We start from the raw sequence: 26,390 nt of genomic DNA on the forward strand, positions 1-26,390 counted from the left end.
TTTTCATATATTTTATATTTCATTATTTGTATTATTATTACTTTTTCTTCTTATTTAATTTTTGTATGCTGTATTACATATGTGGCATATACAGTATGTGATTTCTAGGTTTGTATTCAGAGGGTGGGTGGGGTGATAGGGGGGAGAATAATGTGAAAAATGTTTGCTGGGTTCTGTATAATTGCTGTACACTATGTAACTTGATATGATTAGCAAACTGAAATTTAATAAACACAATGAAAAAAAAAAAAAAAAAACTGTGCCCACCCACTATTATTGTCAATTTCCTTACAGACAAAAAACGTACGGCATCAGAATAAATGGAAAGATGCTTTACCATGTAAAAGTCATAAAAAGACAGTATAGTATGTCGAAAATAAGTCATAGAAAAGTATGTCGAAAAAAGATTTGTTGGGAATAAGTCAGCCTGATGCTTCACCGGCGAATTTAAACACCCGGTATCAGATCACCAAACCATGAGAGTTGCGACCTCTTCTGTTTAGCGTTCGCACATGGAACATGAGAAGACCATTGTTTGTACTTGGTGGAATCTGTGTTACAGTTTTGGATTTCATGTAAAGCAGGTAAAAGTGGAAATTAAATACTCTAAAGGCGAGGTGAATTTCTTTATTTGTTACAACAAAATATAAAGTAATAGTGTAATAAATTACTCGCGGTTTTTAAACAGCTACCTGGCACACAATCAATATCAGAACTCGTCATAATGAATATTGCAGAACAAACACTGTACACATGGCTCCTCTTCCTCTCACCGTCCTTCAGGTTGACAAACCAACCCTATACAAGTGGGGGGGCAGCAGCAGATTCACTGGGCCTCATGGCAACGTGTGTGTGTGTGGGGGGGGGTTTCTTCTCTTCTCTGTGGTCTTCAAACTGCAATGTGTATCTGACAGAGGAATAAGAGTGAGTGTTAACCTTAGCTGCTGCAAGAGTGCTCACTCACTCACTCACTCACTCACTCACCACTCACTCACTCACTCACACACTCACTCAATCACACACACACCTCACTGAGCAGAGCCCAGACGTCTGCGTCAGAGTGAACCACCAGGCGGAGCGCTGAGATCGGCTGCAGCACTTCTTCAATTTCTCCCTCGGCGACCCCGTTCTCAAACGCACCTGAAACGCGAGCACGCGCAGGACAGTTTGCATGTGCACGTGTGAGGCTGACAGCACAAACAACTCCATCTACTTTACAATGTTTCAAAAGTTCTAGTCTTTCACAGATGCATGCGTTTGTCCTTCGAAGTTCGAATCATTTGGCCTTTAACAGCACCACACGTGGAGTATATTTAGAGTCTTAGAGGGACGTCTGCTTTCAGTGCAACACAGAAACATAACAGACAGTACACATTATCTTCATGTATCAGCTGCTATGACAGAAGCTGAAGCCAGCTCTCGTCCCTGTTAGGCTCCTGTTTCTCCGACGGGTGGGAGGAACAGATAAATCGTTCAGAAACCTATCAGAGGAACCCTGCTGTGTGTTAGCTGTTCAACATAAACATGGATGGCACACACAGGGACGACTTACTCATTCATGTTTTTATTGCATTATGAATTGATTTGATGCTTTTACCGATAGTGATGAAGTGCTCATCAGATGCTTTGTAGGAAGAAGATGAGCCAGTTGCTAGTCTGTCTCGTGCTGACGCCTGAAGGAAGAAAACCCAACACATATCAGCAGGTTTAACACACAAACCAGACAAGAGAACCACCTGGCCTATCACTCACTGTCTTTCCACTGAGCTGAGTGTTTATCTGTCTCCAAACACACACCCAGGACACCCAGCAGTCTGCAGGTAGCAGCACAAAGCAGTCAAATATGAGCAACAGCATGACCATAGCTAGCTATACCAGGTGTCTGTGTGACGCAACAGTGCTGTTGTAAACATTTTGAGTCTTTTTTTTTCCAACAACTTTTGTTTGAATTGCCAGAAGCTGCGAACCGATGCAGTGATTTGTCTACTTATACAGGCGATGCACAAGTTTAAATGACAGAAGTGACAGCAGCTGGAAACAACAAGAGGACAGTGGCAAAAAAGGACAGACCAGGAGACGATTGTGATCGGTTTAAAGAAATGCCAATAAACCAGAACACGTTTTTCTCCCATCCCAGAATGCTATGTGGACTAGATAGATAGATAGATAGATAGATATAGATTTTTATTGATCCCAAAAATGGGAAATTACAGTTACAGCAGCAAAATATCAGACACACAGCACTCATACAGAATATACATGAAATAATAGGATACAATATACATGAAATAATAATGTACAACTACTTAACTAGTATTGATAAAGATGACGATAAACCTATTGTGCAAGTTGCACTTAGTGCACCAGCCAGACATAAGAGACTAGTACTACGTCAAATGAACAGAAATGAGTGGCCCCCCGCTATCTGGTGAGGGTCCTGGGCTAAAAAAGATGGAGAACATAGGTTAACTTTAATCACGGAGGTTTAGCACACTGACCATAGATTTGCGTTTGCATCATCATGGTGTAAAATGTGACTACTACAACCCTGTAGAGACCACTCAGACAGGTCACATACCTCCAGAGGTGTCAAAAGTATTCACATTCATTACTCAGGTAGAATTATAGATAATAGGGTTTAAAAAGACTTCTGTAGAAGTTGAAGTATCAACTCAAGCTTTTTACTCAAGTAAAAGTGTACTGGTTTCAAAACTACTTAAAGTATAAAAGTAAAAGTAATGTAAGGGGGAAAAAATGCCATTAATGAAAAAAGCTTAGGCCGCGCCACAGGGGCCTATAGTGCCTAAAGGCCATAATGACTATAATGTTAATGTCCAACCATTTCGAAAAATTCTTGCAAGGTGGAGGTTGGGGGTGTGGCCTTGACCAACTGCCACTTTGTTTGTTTGAAAGCCATGATGTCTCTCTCTCATGGGTGGGCCATGCAGAGAAAGGGGAGGTAACCTTGCTCCTTATGACCTCATAAGGAGCAAGATTCTAGATCGGCCCATCTGAGCTTTCAATTTCTCAAAGGCAGAGCAGGATACCCAGGGCTCGGTTTACACCTATCACCATTTCTAGGCGACAGGCAGGCTGGGGGAACGCATATTAATGTTAAAAAACCTCATAAAGTAAAGTTTTCATGCCACCTTTAAGTAAGGTAACAAAGTATTTGTACTTTGTTACTTGACACCTCTGCATACCTCTGATCTTATTTCATGATGGTCCTGGAGTCCTTTTCAGCAGAGTTTGTAAATCTAACTTCTCAAGCATCACAGCTGCTGTTGATACAGTCTTTAAGATCAGTCAGACTCTGCAACGGTTATTGCGACATACGATTGGTGAAGAGTAACAGGACTTTCGCCAACAGCATGGACTGTGTAGCCTCTCCCTGACGTTGTAGCCACCTGGGCTCAAATCAACACTGGGCACACACACATTACAGTGCTGACTCATTCACACTTATCATTAAGCCTGTGTTTCGGGGTATTAAACTGTTGAGAAGATAAGCTGACTTAGGGCTGGGCCATAAAAAAGAAAGAAAAAAAAAAAATCAAATATCAATATACATAAAATATCACAATATTTTAGACCAAATACCTCAATATCGATATTGTGGCAATATTGTAGGTTTGATAATTGCTGCTTTCACAAAATATTAACACAATGAGAGTTTAGATAAATAATCATCAATAATGTGGATATAATGACTAAGTGGTGTAATGGGAAAATTACATTTAAATGTGACCTTTTGTTTTTTTTGTCTCTTTTGAAGTTGATTCTGTCATGCTGAAATGAATATGATCCAGACAAACGTAAAAGGTCCACTGAAAAACATTTTGTTCTTAAGGCAGTTAGAGATAAAACAGGAACTTCATCTTGGGGGAGATAGTGTGCTGAGGGGAATACGTCAGCCACAATCAGCCCAACAAATATTTTCTCTGTTATTTAGACTGTCTGCTAGGAGTGCGGAGTCATGTTTACTAAGAATGGGTACGCCTTGCATTCTGAAGTGTATATAAACCAACTGTATTTTGTACTTGTGGGAAAGACGTTTCCACACTGTACTATATGAGCTCTGGGAAATTGTGTTTCCTGCTTGCAAGCATAATAAATACAAAGACCAAACTTGGTTTTTCTCAACTCTCAACACAAGAAACTTCCACAACAGTGGGTAAAGGCAAATAAAAGAACAGCTACAACAGTCTGGTAAGTTCAGAAAATGACATCACTCTACTGTGATACAGCCTTTAAAAACACAACACTTGTGTCATATCACGATAGTATGATATCAAAAATCTAAGATGATAACGATATATATCGTTATATTGCCCTGCCATAACCCTTTGGTCATTCACCCAGCCAACACATGAAACACTGCTGGGCTTTACTTAGACCTCTGTAGTCCACACTCCTGGACAAGGTGTGTCCATCCTGAATCATTCAATATTTTGTTGCCATGTCAACTAGGCTTGGGCGGAGGCACCTATTTTTTCATGCCTTCCTGACATTTCATCAAGGTAAATGGAATATGAAAAACATTTCAGAGCTAGGAAGCCCTATGCAAATGTTGGGTTTAGCCACGTGGAATGCCAGTGTGAACGCTTTCTTTGTCCTGGGGCTAAGGGCAAACTGAAAAGCCTAATTGTAGCATTCATGACACTGTCAAGCCTACAATGCTGTGTCTAATATGTAATTAGCCTGCTTAGACAAGTCTTGCTGGCTTTAAATACATAATGAAAATCATCACAATCACAATTATGTGTGGCTATGGCTGGGCCAGCTTTATCATCGGGACTATCTAATGTTTTAGTAATAAAGTATTCTACGATGATTCCATTGATTAATCGAGTCATTGGATAACAAATACTTTGATTTATAAAAGAGCAACAGTAACTATATGAAAGAGAAAATAAGTCTTAAAATAAACAACTAACTGGTTTGCCTTTTTAGAAAAAAAATTGCTGGCCTGTTCTCTATCGTATACGGTTCACCAGAAACATTTGTTGGCAACGATGGATGGAGAGCCATCCTGCCAGCGTTTCTAGACCGATTGGTGTTTAACCAGTTAATGAAATAGCTCACCTTACTGTACTGTGTCAACAGTTAACATCCTTTAATATTGTATGTGGCGTTTTCTATTGCGGGGTGCAGCTGTTCCTCCAAAACAAGTTCCTTCCTGAGGCTATTTAGCAGAGCCACCGTCACTGCGTCCAGAGCTTAGTAGGGCTGTTGCAATATTTTGCTTCTTTTTTTTTAAGATTATTTTTTGGGGCTTTTCTGCCTTTATTTGACAGGACAGCTAGGTGAGAAAGGGGAGAGAGAGAGAGAGAGGGGGGGAGACATGCAGGAAATCGTCTCAAGTCGTATTCGAAGCCTGGACCTCTGTGTCGAGACATAAACCTCTACATGTGCACCTGCCCAACCAGCAATGACATGTGGGGCCAAGATGGGTTAAGTACAGGTTCCATGGTTACTGTGTGGGCATGGGCTTTGGCTGGGTGAAATCAGCAGGTCCCATGTAGGTTTTGTAGTATGAGTCCCACATAGGAAGCCCATATGAGCCGATTACATGGGCCTCATAAGGGACAGGCATGGGCCAATTGGGCATGGGTTTGAACTGAGAACACATATATGGGTCTTGAATGGCACATTTATGGGCCGAGTGGGCATGGGTTTGAACTGGGAATGCATATATGGGTCCTGCATAGAAGTTTTATGGGCTGAGTGGGCATGGGTTTGATCAGGGAACACATATATGGGTCTTGAATGGCATATTTATGGGCCAAGTGGGCATGGGTTTGAACTGGGAACACATATATGGGTCTTGAATGGCATATTTATGGTCCAAGTGGGCATGGGTTTGAACTGAGAACACATATATGGGTCTTGAATGGCACATTTATGGGCCGAGTGGGCATGGGTTTGAACTGGGAATGCATATATGGGTCTTGAATGGCATATTTATGGTCCAAGTGGGCATGGGTTTGAACTGAGAACACATATATGGGTCTTGAATGGCACATTTATGGGCCGAGTGGGCATGGGTTTGAACTGGGAATGCATATATGGGTCCTGCATAGACGTTTTATGGGCCGAGTGGGCATGGGTTTGATCAGGGAACATATATATGGGTCCTGCATGACATTTTTATGGGCCAAGTGGCCATGGGTTTGAACTGGGAACACATATATGGGTCTTGAATGGCATATTTATGGTCCAAGTGGGCATGGGTTTGAATTGGGAACACATATATGGGTCCTGCATGGTGCATTTATGGGCAAAGTGGGCATGGGTTTGAACTGGGAACACATATATGGGTCCTGTTGAAATATTATGTTGCCAGAAAAATAACACTGCAGATTGTACAGTGGTCTTTATTTTTGGTTTTTGTGCTGTTTAATCTGATGTAGAATCTAACCAAAAGGAAAAACAGCGGGAGAGGTTGGACAACAATTAATATATCACGATAGATTTTTATTCAATAACGGTGATATGAGTTTTAAACACATTTCCGATATTTCGATATACATTGCAGCATAGCTGTCAACCAGGGCCGGCGATTGCCATAGGCGACCAAGGCGATTGCCTAGGGCGTCAAATGTGTTGGGGGCACCGTGTTGCCCTTAGGTCTACTTCCCATTAATAATAGAATTAGAACGACAAGCAAAATAAAATGTGTTCATTAAACATGATCATCCTAGGGCGCCCCTTCAGCCACACGTTTACTTGTCAACCTTTCATTACGTTTCCCGTCTCAGACTCAAACACACGGAGCTCTGAAGCAGACCTGTGCGTTGCTTAGCGTTCACTCTCTCTGGATAAATAGAGACGAGCAGCAGCACAGACACCAGGGGCATCGGACCGGGGGTAAAACCAATACTGATTACCAGGGCCCAAGGGGAGAGCAGGTGTTACGATGGACAGAACGGACTCAAACGCAATGCTCCAAAGGTGAACAAATACTTTATTAAATAAAACAAGGAGGCAGGAGTACGGGAGAAAAAAAACTAGGAAGGTGAGGGACAAAAAGGGAAAACCTAGGATGGTGAGGAACGCAGGAGAAAAACCTAGGATGGCAGGGGCTCAAGGGACAAATCTAGGATGACCAGGGGGATCAGGGAGTTGTGGGGAAACCGGGGCTGGAAAACCGCGGAGAAGGCACTGGAACGGGGGAGCCGAGGAGGGGAGGAGGGCTGGCTGGAACGTGGAAGCGGAGGCAGAGCGATGTAGGGTGGCGTGGGAGGAGGACTGACCGCGGAGGCCAGCTGACTGGAACAGAGGGAGGAAGTGGATCAGAGAAGATGAGGCAACAATTCAGCGGAGATGGTCTGTTGAGCCGGGGTTGAAGTACTGTGCTTGATTGTAGATGGCTGGCAAGTGTGAGCAGCGGGAAAGTGGTGATGGGTGATTGGCAGCAGGTGTGTGTAGTCAGCTGGCCAGCAGTAGGCAGGAGGGGAGGAGGAAAGCAGGGAGTAGGCCGTAGGGGAGGAGGGAAAGCAAAAGAGGCACAGGGAGAGAGAGGCAGAGCAACAAAAAAACTAACAGCAGAGAAAAATAAACAGAAACTCACAGCCAGCTGGTCCCAACCATAACAGAGGGCCCTTGAAAAGTCTGGAATATATTTTATTTTATCTGGATATTTTTATTTCCTAATAACATTTCATAATGCATATCAGATGAAATGTAAAGTTAGTGTATTGGCTGAATAACTTGGTTGATTGACTGACTACATTTTGTATACAAAAAGGTCTCACCACCCCCCCCTTGCTAATGTGCCAAATGGTTTAGTCCACCTGCATGCATTACGTTAGCTAGATCAGTTGAGAGCGTCTGGTGGAGCGCAAACTTCTGCTGTAGAAATGTCTTTCTCAAAGAAAGCCAAATCAGGCTACCAAAAAGAAAGGAAAGACAGGAGGAGGAGAGAAAACAGAATGAGGGGAAACAATTGGAAACTGACTTCTTTTCAAAGAAAGGTGAGCACAAACTAGAAAACCAAATCCATGGTGCTAAACTGCTTGAATATCTCCGTGACTGTTAGCGCTAAAAACGGACTGAGACAACCCATTGAAAGAGCAGAACATGCACTTGTTGGAGCAAAAAAGAACCTTGCTAAACTGACTTATGCTCCTTTGTTTTTAGGTGCACTGAAGAGTAATGCAATGACTCAAAATGTGAACTGCAAAGAAGTGGAAATGGTGCTGTTGAAGTGGTTTACCGGCGCACGTGACCGTGGAAGGGGGAGGGCTGCAAGAGCCCAAAGAGAAAAAGGAGCGTCCACCACACAGATGCCATGAGTGTATTTTGTAATAATGTATTTTTTGCAGAGGTGTTTTTTTTTTTTTTTTCAGAGATCTTTTTTTTACATATATTTTTGATTTATTTACCGGTATGTTGTGACATTTAAATTGTTTTTTAAAGATTATGCTTGTTGTTCAATGTAACAATATATTTCTTGCAGTTCAAAGCGTGTCTTGTATTTATCTTGGACTTATATTCATTCTTCGGTTTTCTTAGATTGTTTCCTTAAACCATTTGGCATGGTTGGGCTTAGATAGGCCTTGCATGAATTGCCCAGTTAGGACCCACATAAGATCCTTACAGAACCCACTTTAAGCCCATAGGGGCATTAATGGTTGAATCCTGGTGCAAGCCCATTTTAAACTCCCTTTAGGCAGGTGGGGCCCAAATGGGTCTGACATGAATTACCCAGTTAAGACCCACATAAGACCCTTACAGGTCCCACTTAAAACCTATCTGCGCTTCCACGGCTTGCCCCAATGTGGATCCCGGGTGCAAGCCCATAATGGGGCCCACATTTGCCGCCCATGAAGCCCTCATCTGGGCCCGACATGTCATTGCTGGCTCTACCCACTGAGCCAACCCGGCCACAGTATTGCATTTTTTTCATACTGCACACATTTTGAGAAGTCATTAAAACTGCTGCAGTTCCCGCTATATAAAAAAAGTATTTTACTCTCAGCGGTTATAAAATAATTACTAAATAAACCTAAGCAAACCGCTCTGTATCAGAGCATGTGAGCAGAGCGAGAGGATGTTGGACGGAGCGCACAGCAGATAAAGCATCGCCTAATAAACTCTCGCAGGGTTGAGTTGGAAGCATGCACGCACACACAGGTTACTCACGTTGCTGGGCAGCACTTCCACTGTGGTGTTGGTGAATTTGTCTCCGCTGGTCTCGATGTTTCCGCTGCGAAACAGGTACCTGCAGTAAAGAAGACAGCACAGTGATCTGCCAGGTCAACATACTGTACACTTTGTGGCTGCTCTGGGGCTAAAATACTGCATCAAAATGGAATTACCAGGTGTGTCACCTTGTCTAGTCTAAGGAGGAGGGATTCTACAGAAAGTGTGTGTGAATGGCAGTCATCACAGCCCATCAATGTCACGGGGCAGGTGACACACACACACAGTACACTTACACGTGTGTGTGTGTGTGTGTAAGTGTTAAGTGAGTTCAGCTTGCATCACGTTTTCTGCCTGTCTGTCCTTTCGTGATGAAGGAGGAAATCGCCCGTGTGTCCTTATGTGCCTCTTCTGCGCGATGGTGCCGCTGTGTTTTAATGTGCTGGGTAATGTCATTTTTCCCACCGTGCGCTACATTAAAATCAATGCGACACACCTTACAAAATGCGTGGAGGTTGTCGATATGACTAGGTAACTAGTGTAAATTGTTGTGCCCAACACTGTTGAAATTCACAGCTATAGGCTTATTTTGATTTCTTTCCGGGAACACCGCCTTCACCTGCCGGGAGTTTCCCGGGAGAAATAACAAACCGGGAGGGGTCCGGGACATAGGGCTAAAAAAACAGGAGTGTTGGCAGGTATGGTTTAGTGTGTGTGTGTCCAGGTACAAAGCTCTATATAGACAGACATCAGTGTAGCCTAGTCTTGTTGCCGATTCTGTCCCCTAACAAACAGCATGGTAGGCATCAGCTGCTGCAGGGCTCATGTCAGGCCAACATTCGGCTCCAGACTGATGATTCCATGTCCTGCTGTAATGTCAGCTACAGGTCTCTTTTCAGCCCAGTCTTTAGTTCTATCAGTGTCCCTGTTGTCTCTGTGTCTCCATCCCAGTGTGCGAAATTATTTGTCAGCACCTGTCGCAGTGGACCCATGGATGTACTGACAACTATCACTGGATTTCTGTGATAGTGAAGAAAAGTTTGGATGAACATCAGAGAGAATGATAGTCACAATGAATATAGTCTATATCAACGACGTTCCCCTTCCGGGATTTCTCCTTTGCCGACGCAAATTCCGCTGGATGTCCGTCACCTTCCTCTTCCTTTGTGTTGGCATTCTAAACTCCGCTGGATTTATGAGGACTATGGTTAACTGCTCCTCAGATCTCTGTAGGGTAAATCCAGACAGCTAGCTAGACTATCTCTCCAATCAGAGTTTTCTGTTGCACTACAAAAACAACTTTTGAACGTACACATGTTCCACCAAAACAAGTTCCCTTCCGAGGCCATTTTGCAGAGGCACTGTGGCTCTGTCCGGTGCTTAAGCTTGGTTCAGACGGCAGGATAATTAGGCCGATTTTAGCCCCGATTCACCCCTCCCGACAATCCTAAGGATGCTCCGATTATCGTAAAAAATAATCTGATCAGATATTCCTGCCGTGTGTGGTGTGTTAAGACTGCTCTCGTCTGCTCGTAAGGACGTCGGGACCGCTCCGATCTCAAATCGGGGATATCCAACATGTTGGATTTTTTTGGCCCGATTTCTCCTTGTGTGTGGTGTCCCCTGGGGACAAACGAGCACGCAGCCTGTGTAAAATAAATAAAGTCGATGGGCATAACTACATCCACAACTGCAGCCCACCAGAGTACATGGAAACGAATATATGAACGTTTATTTCAACGGTAATTAATCTGTGTAATACGTAATGACATTTCTATGAGAAAAAACTAATCACCTCCATATCATCATGTAGCAAGTATAGTCCATGCTTGTCTTCTTTGACCATCGCCTTTTCTTTTGATAATGTTTTTTTTCGGTTAAAAACAAACTACAAACTATCGCCACTGCATCCTCTTCGTCCGCAATGATTGTTTACTCTGAAGTCACGTTTGATCTCGAGGGATTTTGCGAGATTTCCCGTCTGCCCTGGGAATGCTCGGGCGTGTGGGGTCTCTCAGGATTGGAAAATCGGCCGACAATTTTAAAATTGTCCCGTGTGAAGCAGGCTTTAGCGCCGCCCAAGACTATTGTGATTGGTTTAAAGACATACAGACTAGGGTTGGGTACTGAAACCTGGTTCCACTATGGAACCGGTTCCTAAGCAAACGGTAGTATTTGGACCGGATTAGAACGCAAATTTCGGTTCCTCATTTCGGTTCTGACTGAAATATTTTCCATGTTGTCGCTCCGGACAGCGGCAGACTCTTTTCTTCTTTCTCCCTTTTCTGCCGAGTGGAGCACATGCCCGCTCGCGGTGTGAAGCGCGTGTCCGCGCTATTCTTGGACATGCACTCTACAATCACTGCTGATAGACGGCTTTTTGTACACGCTCCAAAACGGATGTAAAAATATCACACTTTCTCTGTAGTCTACCGTTAGCTAGCTACCGTAAATGTAGGCTACTTCTAAAAAGGCACCTCTGGGCTCACCAAAACGGACGTGATCGCTAGTAAACATATTACACTAGTCTATCGTTCAGGAAAAGACCCTGTAGCCTGGTGGTGGGGGAGCCTCCCCAAATTGTCTGCCCCTAATTACAGACAGGTAATTTCTCAACATTCACAACATGCAGGTATGTGGTTACATCAGCTGTAGCTGCTTTCAGTAGAAGATGGAAGGTTGGTCTTTGGTTTGGTTTGTCTAATGCTATTTGCATTGTGTGTACTGAGTATGTCGTACAAATAAAGATTTATTTTTATTTATTTAAGGAAGGTTCACTGAGAGTCAGGGAACACCCTGATCACAACCATACAACCACAGTCTGATCTGCTGGCCACTGAGCAGCTCCACTGGAGCAGTTGGGGTTAAGGGCCTTGCTCAAGGGAACTTCAGTGGTGATAATGAGGGAGGGGGACAAGCAGATTTTATCTGGGGATTGAACCAACGACCTCCCGGTCACAAGCTCACTTCTCTAACCTTTAGGCCACCACTGCCCACAAAAGATGGCTGCAGGCAGACACAAAGGACAGCTGACTGAAACATTGAAGTGAAGAGAACAGGTCATGCTGCCCATGTGTCACCTTCTTGTGTACATTTTCTCACAGATTATCTTCGCGTCGCCAACAACAGTGTGTTGAACAAACTGAAACTTCATCTCAGACCCCTTCTATACTCTGTTCATGGATCATAAGATGGGAATTATATCAAATGTCAAACTGACCTGGAAATGTGGACTGGCTGGGCGAAGTTGAAGAGGATGTAGTCCCCCTGGCTGGGTGTCAGTGCCCAGAAGAAGTCCTGTCCTCTGTAGGCCCGCTCCAGGCTGTGCTGTTGGTAATGCTTCAGGCTGCTGCTCAGCTCTGCAGCCGGGTTACTGTGGGCCTGGAACAGAGACTGCTGGCCAAAGTCCTTATCCTACACACGCACACGCACGCACACACACACAATGACTGAAAGTGAAAGCTGTGAAAGCCGGCCACGTTAGGAACACAGGTTCGGCAATCACCTTCAGTTGCTGCAACTTCCCCGGCAGAGACGAGTGGAGGCCCACGTGCTGGAAGAGGGACGGCTTGTACCTTTGCCGGAGCTGCGCCTTCTGTTTATCGCAGTCTTTCTGGAGAAGACAACATGGAGGTCGTGAACTCAACTCGATCCGATACCAAATAATTAGCATGGATCATTGAATTGCTAAATCTGAATGAATCATCGTGACTTTTAAGTGGTTTTGTGATTTTTACTTTGGATTATTAATAAGTTAAAACCCAGGACAGAATTTCCATATGCTTGTATAAATTTGTTGTGTAAACACTGTATCTTACAGCCTTTTTTACAAATTATACAGCTTGCCGTTGTTTCATTTTTCGGCCTGAAAATATAGCCACACCGCGCTCCTCTTACTCTCTGCCATTCTTCTGCTCCGTCTCGGTCCTGCTTGTGTGTGTGTGTGTGTGTGTGTGTGTGTGTGTGTGTGTGTGTGTTTGCTGCTGGCCGCTTGCGTGCTTGTTTGCCTGGCGCCGCTGAGTTACGTGACGGTACAACATCCAATCACAAGAGGGGGGAGGAGGAGCAAAGTGTGCCTGCTCCGCGCTGTGACAGGAGCGGCACTCGAAAGCAGCGGCACTTACACAGACACAGACAGCCAGGTCGCCTCTTTGATGAAACCGCAGCAGTGCCATACTGGAGAGATACTGAAACTAAAGTATCGAACTCATTACACTGGTATTGTATTTAACAACGGCTAATATAGATTAATAATTAAAGAGCTTCAGTGTTCCAACAGTGTGTAAAATATAGTCTAGTCTTTAAATACTGTTTGCTTTGTTGTAGTCTTGTGCATGTCTTGCACATGTTGCTGTCTATTTGCAAGTTGGTTTCTTAAGTAGTTTATTTGTCATCACACCCCTCATATGATGTACAACACTGTCTTTCATAAACAGTAGAGTAAAGCACTTTATTCCAGCTGCAAATGCACATTAAGCCTCACACTGTAGAGTTTATTGGTGTGTGTTTTATATTGTTCCCACTTTTTTTAATCTTGTAGTTTTCAGTTCACTGTATCGTATATGTTTTTAACACAAACGTTTCTTGTTTTTTTTCTCAGATGTTGCTAAGATTAGGTTGAATCTTGGATGATCTCTGCTTTGGCCTGCAGCACCTGTGTAATGTGCACTGTCGCTGGTAATCAAGTACACATCAGCGCAATACACAGCCACAGCCTGCTTGTCGATTGACAACTTAAAGCAAATAGATCATAAGTGCTTTACTATCCACTTTGTTATTCCCCTCTGGGCACAGCGGACTTACTGCGTCTTTCTCTGGGTTGCACACTTTGACCCACAGGATGTGATCCAGCAGCCAGTCGATGGGTTTGTCTCTGTGGAACATCAGGAAGAACTCTGCAATCATCGGGAGGTCACGGCTCTGAAACATCTTTCCTGGAGGATCACACACACACACACACATTATTGTGAGTATGCACTAAAAATAGCAGAGATCATTATGTGGATTATCTCCCACTTTATACACACACACACACACACACACACACACACACACACACACACACACACACACACACACACACACACACACACACACACACACACACACACACACACACACACACACACACACACACACACACACACACACACACACACACACACACACACACACACACACACACACACACACACACACACACACACACACCTATGAACCCCAGCTGGGAGAACTCCAGGTAGAGCCATTGCTGTTGTTGGTTGGCGAAGGTCTTCATGGTGTTGAAGTAGCCTGCCTTTGCAACAACATCGTCCTCTAACTGCAAAACACAAATACCCCAAATCTCATCTTTAAAACTCATTTCAGTAAGAAGACACTATTTGCTTTGAGTGATTGGTAGGAGACATTTTATATACACACTTCCCTAGTGCTGACACAAAACAAAATAAATACTAGAGAGGGTACGAATATAAAATTAGCAATTCAACACAAAAACTAAATAACTACATAAAATGGTCTGTCTGTCTGTCTGTCTTTTTGTCTGCAGATTGTAAGACCCTGATAGCGTCACACCTGTGCAACATACAGTCATACAACTCTACAGGTGTGAGGTCAATGTGAAGGCCAGATCATAGATGGGTGTGGTCTGAGCAAGGGCGCTAATTATCGTCACAAATTATTTTTTCAAATCTATCTGGGTGGACCATCCAACAAAAAAGAAAAATCATCTATCTACAGTATACAGTATATACATGATGGGAACCCGTATATCAATAGTTGTGGACCTTTGAGCCCTACCTGAACATAATATGTTCCTTTGTCCTGAGCATAGAGCATGAGGAAGCTGTAGTCCAGGTTCTGCTTCGTTCGCCATCTAAGAGCAGAAGAGGTGCGCGCACACACACACACACACACACAGCTGAGTTATAATCAAATTTTAATTTTCATATCTATTTATGCACTGTACTGTATGTATGCCCTTTTTCTTCTATAGGAAGAAGATGAGACTAAAGTAAATGATCCCATTGCAACAGCAACTCATACATGGATACAACAAACAACATTACGACATAAATGGGACTAAAACTAAAAATTTCAACGTTAACACAAGCTACAATTCTAGCATCTTAGTGAATGGTAACAGAAGTGGTGACTGTACTTGACTCTGTCCTTGGAGTCTCCAAAGGTCTCTTTGAGGCCCGAGAAGTCGGGGTAGTAATACTGAGAAGGAGAGATGACATCCAACAGCCCGGACTGCACCTCTTTAGAAAAACTACATAGAAACAACTGGTTAACTTAAGTGACTTCTCCAGAATAATACAACTCAGCATTTAAATCATATGGGAAAGATGACTCCTACGTAATGAATGCAATTTCCGTGGTGACACAATGAACAAAAAGATATATTCCTTCAAAATAAGATTTTTAAAAATCAATTGTTACACTTTTTTGATCACTATTCTAATTTTAACCCTCAAACCCAACAAAAAGACCCGCTTAGGTAATAGATTTATTATTTGTGAAAACATATCTAGTGTACTACATATAAAGTATGCAAAAAGGAAGTAAATGTCAGCGTAGACTTCTGTCATGGTGTGCTGAACTCCAGATGAGCCTGAACTATGCTTTTAACTGTCAGGATATTAGGACATGAATGCAGCATTAGAAACAGTAACACTCAGAGCTCAACCATTCTGGTTAGCTAATGTCTAACGTGTTATACATTACACATCTCTGAAACATTTAAACATGCATTAATGAAATGACATGGGCCACACAAAGGAATACAACTTTCAGGCCTGTGAATATGTACTGTAGATAAGATATAAGTACTTAGTAAATAAATCGCCCCAAATCTATTGTGGCAGAAAGTTGCGAATGGAAAAGTGCCCAAAAAAGGTTAGATGTGTGCTAATTCTGCAGGTACTCCCTAAGCTTGGGTATTACAGCATTGACTGCTACGCCAGAAGCCGATAGTAAAATTTGCTTTGTGAGCCCATTCACACCTGGTATTTACATGCAATCTCCAATGTCCACAACGTTCCACTTCCGGGATTGCTCAGGTGCTGCTGGAAATTCCGCCGGATCTTTTCAGCCAGATGTCCGCTTCCTCTTCCTTTGTGTTGCCGTTCTAAACTTGGTGGTTTTATGAGGACTCTAGTTAACTGCTCCTCAGATCTCTGCAGGGTAAATCCAGACAGCTAGCTAGACTATCTGTCCAGTCTGAGTTTTCTGTTGCACGACTAAAACAACTTTTGAACGTACACGTTCCACCAAAACAAGTTCCTCCTTGAGGCCATTTTGCACAGGCACTGTGGCTCTGTCTGGCCTTTAGCTCCACCCAAGAAGATTGTGATTGGTTTAAAGACATGCCGGACGCCCAGATAGCTCAGTTGGTAGAGTGGAGGAAGGTCTGGTAATTCCATATAGGTTTACATAGGTTTCTTTCTTTTTAAGGTGAGATAGGATGTTGTGGAGGATGTGTGCTATTGTAGGCAAACTGTGATAGGTCCACTGTGCTGGGTAGTGAGGAGCAGAGCAGTGGTTCAAAGCATTAAATCACTACAGAGGCTCTGGGCGGTAGTCATTCAGGCAGACTAGTCTTGTTTTCTATGACACAGGAATGATGGTGGACTTCTTGAAGCATGTGTGTATAGTCTCGCATTGCAAGCTCTATCTCCACAGTGCTGTGGAGTCTGGCTACACCACAGATGCATTCTGGGACAGAACAAGAAAAGTTCTGGGTTGTTTGCATTTCTTTAAACCAATAACAATCGTCTTGGGGAGTGGTAAACTCCGGACACAGCGACGGAAAGAAAACACCACGTACAATATTAAATTAGTAACGTGAGCTATTTAAATTAGCTGGATACATGGTTAGATAGATAGATAGCTAGATACTTTAATCATCCCGAAGGACATTTTAAACCTCATTGGCTCTTACGAGTATAGCTCCGTGTGTATTTCGTCCACAGCAATCCCACCAATCGGTCCCAAAACATCCCAGTTAGAGAGGAAATGCCCTAAACACATTCATTGTAAATCTTTACAATCATTTCCCCGAAAGAACCAAGCAGGCCTGCCTTGTTGCACCATCCACACTTTCTTCAAAACTTGACATTTTCAGTGTGTAGTTTGCTAGCTCAAAGGTTGTTGAGGTTTCCGGTTTAAAGGTCCCATGACATTGTGCTTTTTGGATGCTTTAATATAGGCCTTAGTGGTCCCCTAATACTATATCTGAAGTCTCTTTCCCGAAATTTAGCCTTGGTGCAGAATTACAGCCACTAGAGCCAGTCCCACAATGAGCTTTCCTTAGTATGTGCCATTTCTGTGTCTGTAGCTATTGAGGAGGAGAGAGGGGGGGCAAGGTGGAGGGTGGAGGTGTGCCTTGACCAACTGCCACTTTGCTCGTTTGAAAGCCATGATGTCTCCCTTTTTCATGGGTGGGCCAAATTCTCTGGGCGGGCAAAGCAGAGAAAGGGGAGGTAACCTTGCTCCTTATGACCTCATAAGGAGCAAGATTCCAGATCGGCCCATCTGAGCTTTCATTTTCTCAAAGGCAGAGCAGGATACCCAGGGCTCGGTTTACACCTATTGCCATTTCTAGCCACTGGGGGACCATAGGCAGGCTGGGGGAACACATATAATGTTAAAAAACCTCATAAAGTGACATTTTCATGCCACGGGACCTTTAAAAACGAATATCTGTTGCCACCTTTACGCCTGGCGTCCACACTACTGCGGCGAGACATTTGGGAACACTGCTGCCCCTATTTTTGTTGCTTTGTAGTCTGGATGGACACAAACGGAGACCCTTGGAAAGGATGCTGCCCGTCAGTCAGTTTTATCGGTTAGTTAGCTTACATACCTTTCAGTAACAGTTCCACCTCATCGTCGCTCCAAGCTAATACCTCCTTGCTCTTACTTTTCACCACTGTTGTTCTTTCTCTAAAGTATTTTCTGTGTTTTCAACTTCTACATTGTCTCAAAATGGATAGATCCAGATGGCTAATCATTGGCTAATCTAATTGGCTAGTTGGATTCACTTTCAATTACACATATTCATCCAACTCATTGTTAATATAAAAATATTGATTAGGGCAGCTTTTATATATGTGCTGTGATGTGTGCTCAGAACCATTTACACCCTGTATCGATCTAACAAGAGAAGAGATGCAAAACAAATGGAAACGTCTCTCCTTGGTTATACTTTGCTTTTAAAGGGCCACATAAAAATCACATTTTCCAATTCGGTGAGTTTACTTATGCAGTGATGATTCATGAAGAAAATGTCCCACATCTGACTACAAATGACACTCGGAATGAGCAGGGGAACTGAATCTGTGATGTATAATGTGTGGGATGGGAGGCCCTTCTCAACTGCAGCCCTGCTTTGTGATACAGACTGATAACAGACTGGTGTATGTGTACATACAGTCCAATCCTGCTGCTTCAAACTGCTGTAACTAATGTATTTATCTTTGGAAACCTTTCCAGTTAAAAAAGGTAGAAGCGAAGACACAAGAAGCTGGCTGCTGTCAGAAACAACAGCTAACAGAACATATGAAACCAAGGGGAACAGCAACGTGATGGAACAGTGAAAGTGCCCCGTGGGAGGCAATCTAGAATCACTCACTTCTTCCTGATGCTCTCTGCTATGCTGCCCACATAGTCGGAGTCCGTCTGACGTGACAGGGAGAGAAAAAAGAGAAAGTCAGTGATATAGGGCATTTCTGATGCTGTTAGTTAATACCAAACAGGAGGTCTTAAATGCTTTTGCAACAATGAGCTGAGAATGGAGCTGTTATGGGGTGAGCCTCATTGTGCTCGTCCTTCCAAGGCCAGACCTGGTATAACCAGTTTTCATCGATACGGGGAGATGCAGCCTGCTATTAGGGGTCCAAGCCCGAGGGGGCTGGTATCCCAGTACCAGCGGTGCTGGGAACCCTACTGAAATCGCTTGGGTTTTTATTATTATTCTTTGTATATATAAAAGTAGAACTGCAGCCTACACCGTACAAGTTATGCAAGTTAAACTTTTAGGGATGATAGAGAGTGTGACACGTAACTTGGAAAGGACAAATGACACATATCCACCAGCGGGGGGGCACTATAAAAACAAGAATGGGGTTTGCCCTATAACTCCTACACCGTACATTGTACATTCAAAAACCTCATATCCACGTGTTCCCCAATGCTGTTTTGAGGAGGCACTATGTTACACTTTTATGGCAAAATCATGAAATATGCTACAATTATTTTTCTCAACCTGCAACATGCATCCCGTCCGTGGGCGTGCAGGTCCGACTTGCATCACCTCCACAGTTGGCCGGGGTGGGCTTGAACCCCATTCATAACGGCTTGCAGTTATTGTTTACTTATGTAACTGTAATCTTTAACACACACACTTGTGTAGCCCAGGGGTCTCATTTATAAAACTGTGCATATGATCCCTAAAAGTGTACGTACGGCCAAAAGCCAAAAATGGCGTACGCAAAGAAATTCTGATTTATAAAACCGTGCATAGGCACATCTGTAAGCAATGTTCCCTTCATAAATCACAGATTACCCACAAGTGTGCGTACGTGAATCAACCTCTTATGCCGCCCGGTACACACGCCCATAGCACCTCATGAATGCTGATCAGTATGTTAATGACCCTGGCAGTTGTTCTTTCGTTAAACCGAAGCATGACGACTGGCGGGGAAAAAGCAAAAAACTTCTCAGACGCTCGGACATTGCTGCAAATTGAATTATAATTTTGGCCTGTTCTCGCACAGTGTAGGGAAACCTGATAGCTTCGATATTCCAGACCTATATGATAAGATTTAACAGAACTATACATTATATCCAAACAAGTCTTAGCGATAAAGATTATATTTCATATTTATATAAAACACTTAGCTGTCTGCCATTTCCCTCTATAAACAGCAGGTCACCCCCAGAGTGGCGAGGACCTGTATTTGGACCGGGATGGCACGGTTCCGGCCCTTTGCCGGCTCTACTGGACCCAATTCAGTAAATAGATGGTGTAGTCCTCCTGCAGGGCCAGCAGTGCCATCATGCAGCATTACGCACGGGGGTCACCGCAGTATTTATATGATTACAACAATTTGTGATTGTAGGCACCTTGTCAAAATCACTACTAGTCACTACTAGTGGTATCCCCCACCCCGAGATACAATTTGAAGACGGAAGTCTAATAGGTAAACACACTTTTCTTCATGCCGGTTTTGTCACGCGTGGGGAAACGCGCACCATGTTTATAAATTAGACCCCAGGTATTTAATTTGCGGTGTACCACTCAAACTAGTTGGACAGGTCTGAAAGGTTAGAAGTGTTTACTGTTCCTTTGTTAACATAGCGGATTGTGTTGCTTCTGTAAGCTTGAGGTGATTTTGAAATACCTTTTGTGTTGTGCCGACTCATTAAAGAGGTATTACCTGACCTGTCCCACAGCTTTGTCTCTGTCTTTGCCGTGCACATGCATAAGCATGTGTACTGTGTGTGTGTGATTGAGTGTGTGAGGGAGAGCAAAGGTTATTTGTGCTTCTTTCATTGTTCATGATTTATGAGATGCAGGTAATACAGATTTACAGCTAATATAATGGGTAAAGTTGTGAGCTGTGAAGAGTGTATAACAGCAGCTACTGTGCTGTGCTCTCAGGAATCCAACAGCAGTCAATCCTATGCCACAGATATCTATGACCCTGCATGGGTCAAAGTTAAAGGAGTCATTTAATGTATTTTGACATTTTTATGATATTTCATGTTTCCTGACTTCCTAACAAACCCCACTGTTCGCCAAATTTCTTTTGACAAATAACTTAATTTTGTGCTCAAAGTTTAAAAAGAAGATTGTTGCTGAAATGGGAATATGATGTATGACAATAGTAGAATCTGTCGTCATTTGTTTAATCCAAAGAAAAATGGAAGCGTAAAAACGACAGACTAAGCTAACTGTTGCCAACTCGCTTCTGGCGTGTGACACGCGTTCACCTTCAGTCTCATGCTCTCACGCTGCCCAAACTATTCTCACGCCAAAACACTGCGACAGCAACAGAGACAGGCAGGAGAACATATTAAGGCTGAACCAAGCAAACAGTGGTTACATACCGTAACCCCTGATTGTACGAATACAATGATTCTGTCTACAGGCCAAAGTAAATGACTAACAATTATTACTCTAAATTTCTCTGACAAACTAACAAATGACCATGTGATTGATGTGCAATGCTTATCTCTGTGTTGACTGAACAGCTGCTCTGGCAGAAAGCAGGTAAACTTCCTCCCTACCTACTTCTTCCCATAGACAGTATATAAACTGGACCAACAGATCCTGTTGCTCTGTACGGAGACCAGTGAAGGATATTAGAAGCACTTTTCCGGTGAGCGCTGAGCGTTACTGCGCAGCCTCCAACTGAGAGAGACGACGTAAATGTGACATGAGGAAACTGTCTGAAAGTTGTAAGTCTTCTGGTAGCTGTGCCAAGAGAAATCTCAATCATTCTGAATCTTGCAGAGACGGAGGGCATAGGTATATGTAAGGAGATAACATAGGCACAGGCTTATTATTGCTAACTAAAATGCTAGTTACCATTAGTAATTAAACCTAAACAGCTCATGTAAGTCGAAACTGCCTGCGAGCGTCTCCTGTACTATACGGTAATTCCTCTACTATGTGACGGTAAGTCGCTTGGTTATGACATAATTGTTAGCCTATTTTTACAAAAACGTCTGCTACGGAGCCATAACATGAGATACAAGGTAATGGAGCCTTTTATACATTGTCGTGTTTCTTTAGAAATAAACAATGGACAAATAGACACTTTAAACGCTTCAGATGTAAAGTTATTCGCTGTCAAAGTGACGTCAAAATGAATGGCAGTCAATGGAATGCTAACGGGAGGTGATCGCTTTCTAGCATCAAAATGGCGCCATAGGAGGTTTGAGTTCTGAGGCGAAGCTTACCCTCTTGCTTCTTCCTCCCTCCGTTTTATTTCCTCATTAAAAGGTGCAGTAGGTAAGACTTCGTGAGCTTAGAATTATAAGGTTCTAGCTCCACTTTTGGCCGAAATTGAGTTTTTGACATAATCTGATCCCTTAGGTGTTTATTAATGCCTGTGTGGTGTTATTTTTGTAAAAAAAATATTTTCTTAGTTAGTTATTAATAAAATAAAAAGGTTCCATCTCACAAAATAGCTGGGATGTACAAACTTTGATGCTCAATATCTCAGAACTACCCTAAACGGAGATAGAACCTTATAATTCTAAGCTCACGACTTATAAAACTAACTTTCTGTCATATTTGCTGAAACTGACCCTATGTGCGAGTAGAGCTACATGAAGCAGGTAATTTTAAAAAATCTGGCTAATTTGGCACCACCTACAGCCTGTAGTGCGATTTGCAAAAATCTACAGCTCCCTGTTCAGATGCACCAACTGCGTGTCAATAACAATAACGCATTCATTCTCCCTTGTGGGGGGAGGGGCTTAGGAGACTGTTTTGGGCTTTAGCAGAAAAGGGGGGAGGGACTGAGAAGTTGTCGATGTTCAAATTTTTTGGCTAAGTCCTGGATTTTCACAATCCTACCTACAGCAACTTTAATTGAGTGCGTTTCAAAGCAAAGCACATTAACCTAGGCTATGTCAGACTGAAAATCCTGGGTTGTTACTTTTGACTAAAGTGACAATGCGCTGGTCATTTCTTTCAGCATTCAAATATTACAATATAATAATCATCTTTGTTGGTGTTACTGTTGGAACGAATTCTGGAAGTTGAATGTAACTGGAGTGAAATGTGTGTCTAACCTCAGCAACAAAGACAATTATGAGGAGATCTTGCTGCTGCAGAGGCGTCAGGCCGTAGAGCAGAGAGCGCAGTGTGCTGACCAGGTAGTTCTGCTTCTCACGCTTCACTGTAGGAATGCCCAGCACCAGGGACACTGGGACACACACACACACACACACACACACACACACACACACACACACACCTTCAAACAAAGCTGAAACAAAAAGAGTCTTTCAGATGATAGAAAAGATATGTGTTTTTGTATTAGTGCTCCATACCTCCACGGCGCCCCTGTCCCAGCACTACGTTGGGTAGGAGGCTGTCTGGATGTTGTCTGAGGTGGGGCATGTAGAGGTAAATGTTGGGCTGGACAAAGGTCTGCTGGCCTGAATGGTCTGTCTTCTGTCTTATTGTTTCTGTTCACAGGAGGGAAAAGAAAGGAGGTATTCAGTCAATGCAAAAGTTCACACTCAACAGTCTAAAGATACTAGAAACCATTAGCCAGAACGCGGTGCGTGTAGCTTGCTAGCTCGATGTTTGTAGCTGTTTCCCGTAGCTAAGGGATTTGGAGAACGGCAACACTCACACAGAGAGAAGGGTGAGGGGCAACCCTAACTCTAACCCTGGGGCCCACTTAGAGATGGCTGTGAAGTAATAATTTAACAGTGATGCCAGATCAGAAGCAGTGCTATGTACTAGAAGTGGCAGTATTATGTAATAGCAACAAAGAGTTACTTGGTCAACCCTGTATCCGTTGCTGTGTAAATTGCAGAGGCCCAGAAATGTCTCTTTAAGGGTGAACTGAAATGCACACCATCACATGCTAGCTAAGAACGCCACCTGTGGGGATGCTGCCGCTGGTGGTGGCGGTGCTACTGATGGGATGGCTGATGTTGGCAGCTGTGGATGTGTTCCTCAGTTCTTCCAGGAGGCTGCTGAGATCTCTGCTGACCTGCCCTCCCAGCTCCTCAGCCAGCAGCAGCCGCTGGTACAGGGTCTCCAGGTCTGGCCGCACGGTGGAGCCTGGAGACGGAGAAGGAAGTAGCAGTCACAATGCTCCTTGTGTCTCAAAAGATGGCTCTCGGACTCTGTTCAGCATTAGGTTTACTTAATCAAACTCTGCTTTCATTAGTACTAGAAGTAGTATAACTGTATTGCTATAGTGTCTATCATTTAGGTCATTAGCATATGTTAATACAGCTTAAATGTTGCCTTTTATGGTCTTAAATGTTTCATTACAGCTGCAGTAAGTGTCGGACCACCATATCACTGGTATCTTTTCTCTAAAACCTCACAAGTACAAATATCTTCTAAGATCTTTAGTCACATGACTGGCCACTACGGTCGTATGTATTGTCATCTTGATGTGGTCACAATCACCCAGCCGTAGCTAAGCTAACCTGCTGAACGGGAACCAACTGCTTTTGGGAGAAAATCCAGTAAGGAGAGCTGGGAGCTGAAAAGGAGGAGTGATACCTCATGTTAGTGCCACGAGTAGAACTAGCAGAATACCTGGCTGGTCATACTGATCCCAACTTTAGGTCCCTCAGGGAGTAATGAGGAACAGAAAGCATACTGACTGGACACAGTTCAAACTGCACGGCCCAGGATAGGGGGCTGTGTAGCGTAGGGGTGGGGGAAAAAAATCGATACAGCATAGTATCGCAATATTTTCCGTGGCAATACTGTATCGATACACAGACGCCAAGTATCAATCTTTTATTATATATATGTGTTGGTCAGTTTGTCTGCTTGACAATCCCATTTTGCAGCAATAAAAATGAGGTGAGATGAACAAACGGAGAAATGTATCTTTTTAGATAAAACAGATGTTGACAAAGTTTCCTTTTGGGGACATAATTTGAAATTGGGAAAAATTTGAAGTTGGAAAAGAGGTAATAAATTGCAATATATCGCAGAATATTGCAGTCTTTAAAATCTTTAAAATCGCAATAATATCGTATCGTAACATAAGTATCGTGATGATATCGTATCGTGAGGCCTCTGGTGATTCCCACCCCTAGTGCAGCGGTGGTTAAAACCTCCCAGAACATCAGTGGACACATCTACTGAGCATCAGTGTGGGGTGCCTGCGCAGAGTCCAAAGGATAGGATACCAAAAAAAGACAATGCCCACCCAGCAACCGCCTGTTCACCCTGTTCACAGGAGTATCTGCTGTCATACAACCAGACATCCTCCATTTAGCCTACTCCATAACATTTCTTTTGTTTTGTGCAGTTTAGTTTCTTCTTGTGTAGCATAAAAGGGACTAAACCCTGTGTTGTAGAATGGACTGAACCGTGTAACCATGTATATTGGCCATATATGCACAGGTTGACAGTGTGAGGTTAGGGCTATGTTCTGTTGTTGTTCCCTCAGCCTCTTTAATGACAGCTCTTCATGCCAAGCAGATACGAACACCGTCAAGTGGAGGTCTGTCACAGCAGCTGCTAAAATATGTTGTACTACAAGATTTTCTGTGTGGGCTCAACAAAGTGGGACCATTTTCCAAACACTTATACCGTCGACTGGCACAAACAAGTTAATCAAGTTTAGTTTCTGTCTGTTTGCATGGAAACACACAGTCAATTTGGCCGAAATTCCAGACCACAAAGTTCACACTGACAGTTTACCCCCATCACTGGGAATCAATTTAATCCAAGTAACCGACGCAAGATGTTCTGTGTGGGCTCAACGAAGTGTGACCATTTTCCAAACACTTATGCCGTCGACTGGTACAAACAAGTTAATCAAGTTTAGTTTCTGTCTGTTTGCATGGAAACACACAGTCAATTTGGACGAAATTCCAGACCAAGAAGTTCACACACTGACCGCTTACCTCCATCACTGGGAATCGATTTAATCCAAGTAAACGTCGCAAAACACGCAAAAACCAGCACACATCCAAATCTGAGGGAGTAAAGCCTCATTTCATTTCTGTGTCAGTCCGTCCGATTTTGTCTGCTGATAGCCGCCGGTTCCCAGAGGGCAGCAGGTGGACGTCAGCGGTTCAGGTAGAGTGCAGGTAAGCTAATGTTAGTTGCACTGACAGCAGTGACTGTAGGCTACCAGTTATCACAAACACAAAGCACACAAACATTCCTGTCTTTGCCCTTTTCCGTCTATGGGGACCGTACGTGTGAACTGTCACTTAAAAATGTAGTTAAACTGCTTGCCAACAGAAGGTACCAGCTGCAGGTGCAACATTAAAGTGCGGGCTACAGCGCCACCTGCTGGTGGAACCAGATAACGCATGAACACACAGAAACTAGAAACAGAAGACAGTGTTCAAAGTTTCAGAGCCAATTTACCAGTCTTACTTTTGGAAACATGTAAAATAACAAAGAAATATTTTGTACTGAATAGCCATATTAGGCTATAATATGATTTTAACGCTTTCTTTTATCTGGTGTAGCATTGCTGCAACAGCATGATTAGCCTACCTAA

At 43.3% G+C, this 26,390-nt stretch overlaps 1 protein-coding gene across 2 annotated transcripts; it reads right to left on the reverse strand.

Moving 5' to 3' along the window:
- Positions 1-636: 636 nt before the first annotated feature.
- LOC114563210 (alpha-1,3-mannosyl-glycoprotein 4-beta-N-acetylglucosaminyltransferase B) lies at positions 637-26,161 on the reverse strand. 2 transcript variants are annotated; one of them, XM_028590048.1, is made up of 15 exons: positions 25,783-26,161; positions 23,783-23,965; positions 23,221-23,358; positions 22,960-23,093; positions 18,785-18,831; positions 15,308-15,421; positions 14,947-15,022; positions 14,359-14,467; positions 13,951-14,081; positions 12,653-12,760; positions 12,368-12,561; positions 9,148-9,226; positions 1,598-1,673; positions 1,028-1,140; positions 637-907 (listed from the first exon to the last, which is right to left on the reverse strand). In XM_028590048.1, exons 1-15 carry the CDS (start codon positions 25,871-25,873, stop codon positions 890-892), a joined length of 1,611 nt encoding a protein of 536 aa, XP_028445849.1. In that variant the 5' UTR covers positions 25,874-26,161; the 3' UTR covers positions 637-889. The 2 variants fall into 2 exon arrangements, with proteins under 2 accessions (XP_028445849.1, XP_028445850.1); XM_028590049.1 differs by lacking the exons at positions 637-907; positions 1,028-1,140; positions 1,598-1,673 and adding an exon at positions 6,948-7,272.
- Positions 26,162-26,390: the final 229 nt, after the last annotated feature.

This window comes from Perca flavescens, chromosome 10, assembly GCF_004354835.1.
Source record: "Perca flavescens isolate YP-PL-M2 chromosome 10, PFLA_1.0, whole genome shotgun sequence".
In the NCBI taxonomy this organism is placed as follows: domain Eukaryota; kingdom Metazoa; phylum Chordata; class Actinopteri; order Perciformes; family Percidae; genus Perca; species Perca flavescens.

Excerpts from the sequence above, each read along its gene's own strand:
- LOC114563210 (XM_028590048.1), bottom strand. The coding sequence starts at position 25,873 with ATGAGGCTTTACTCCCTCAGATTTGGATGTGTGCTGGTTTTTGCGTGT. Across the intron at positions 14,082-14,358 it reads CTCCCAGCTGGGGTTCATAG|GAAAGATGTTTCAGAGCCGT; the intron begins GTGTGTGTGTGT and ends GTGATCCTCCAG. Across the intron at positions 9,227-12,367 it reads CAGCCAGTCCACATTTCCAG|GTACCTGTTTCGCAGCGGAA; the intron begins GTCAGTTTGACA and ends TCTTTACTGCAG.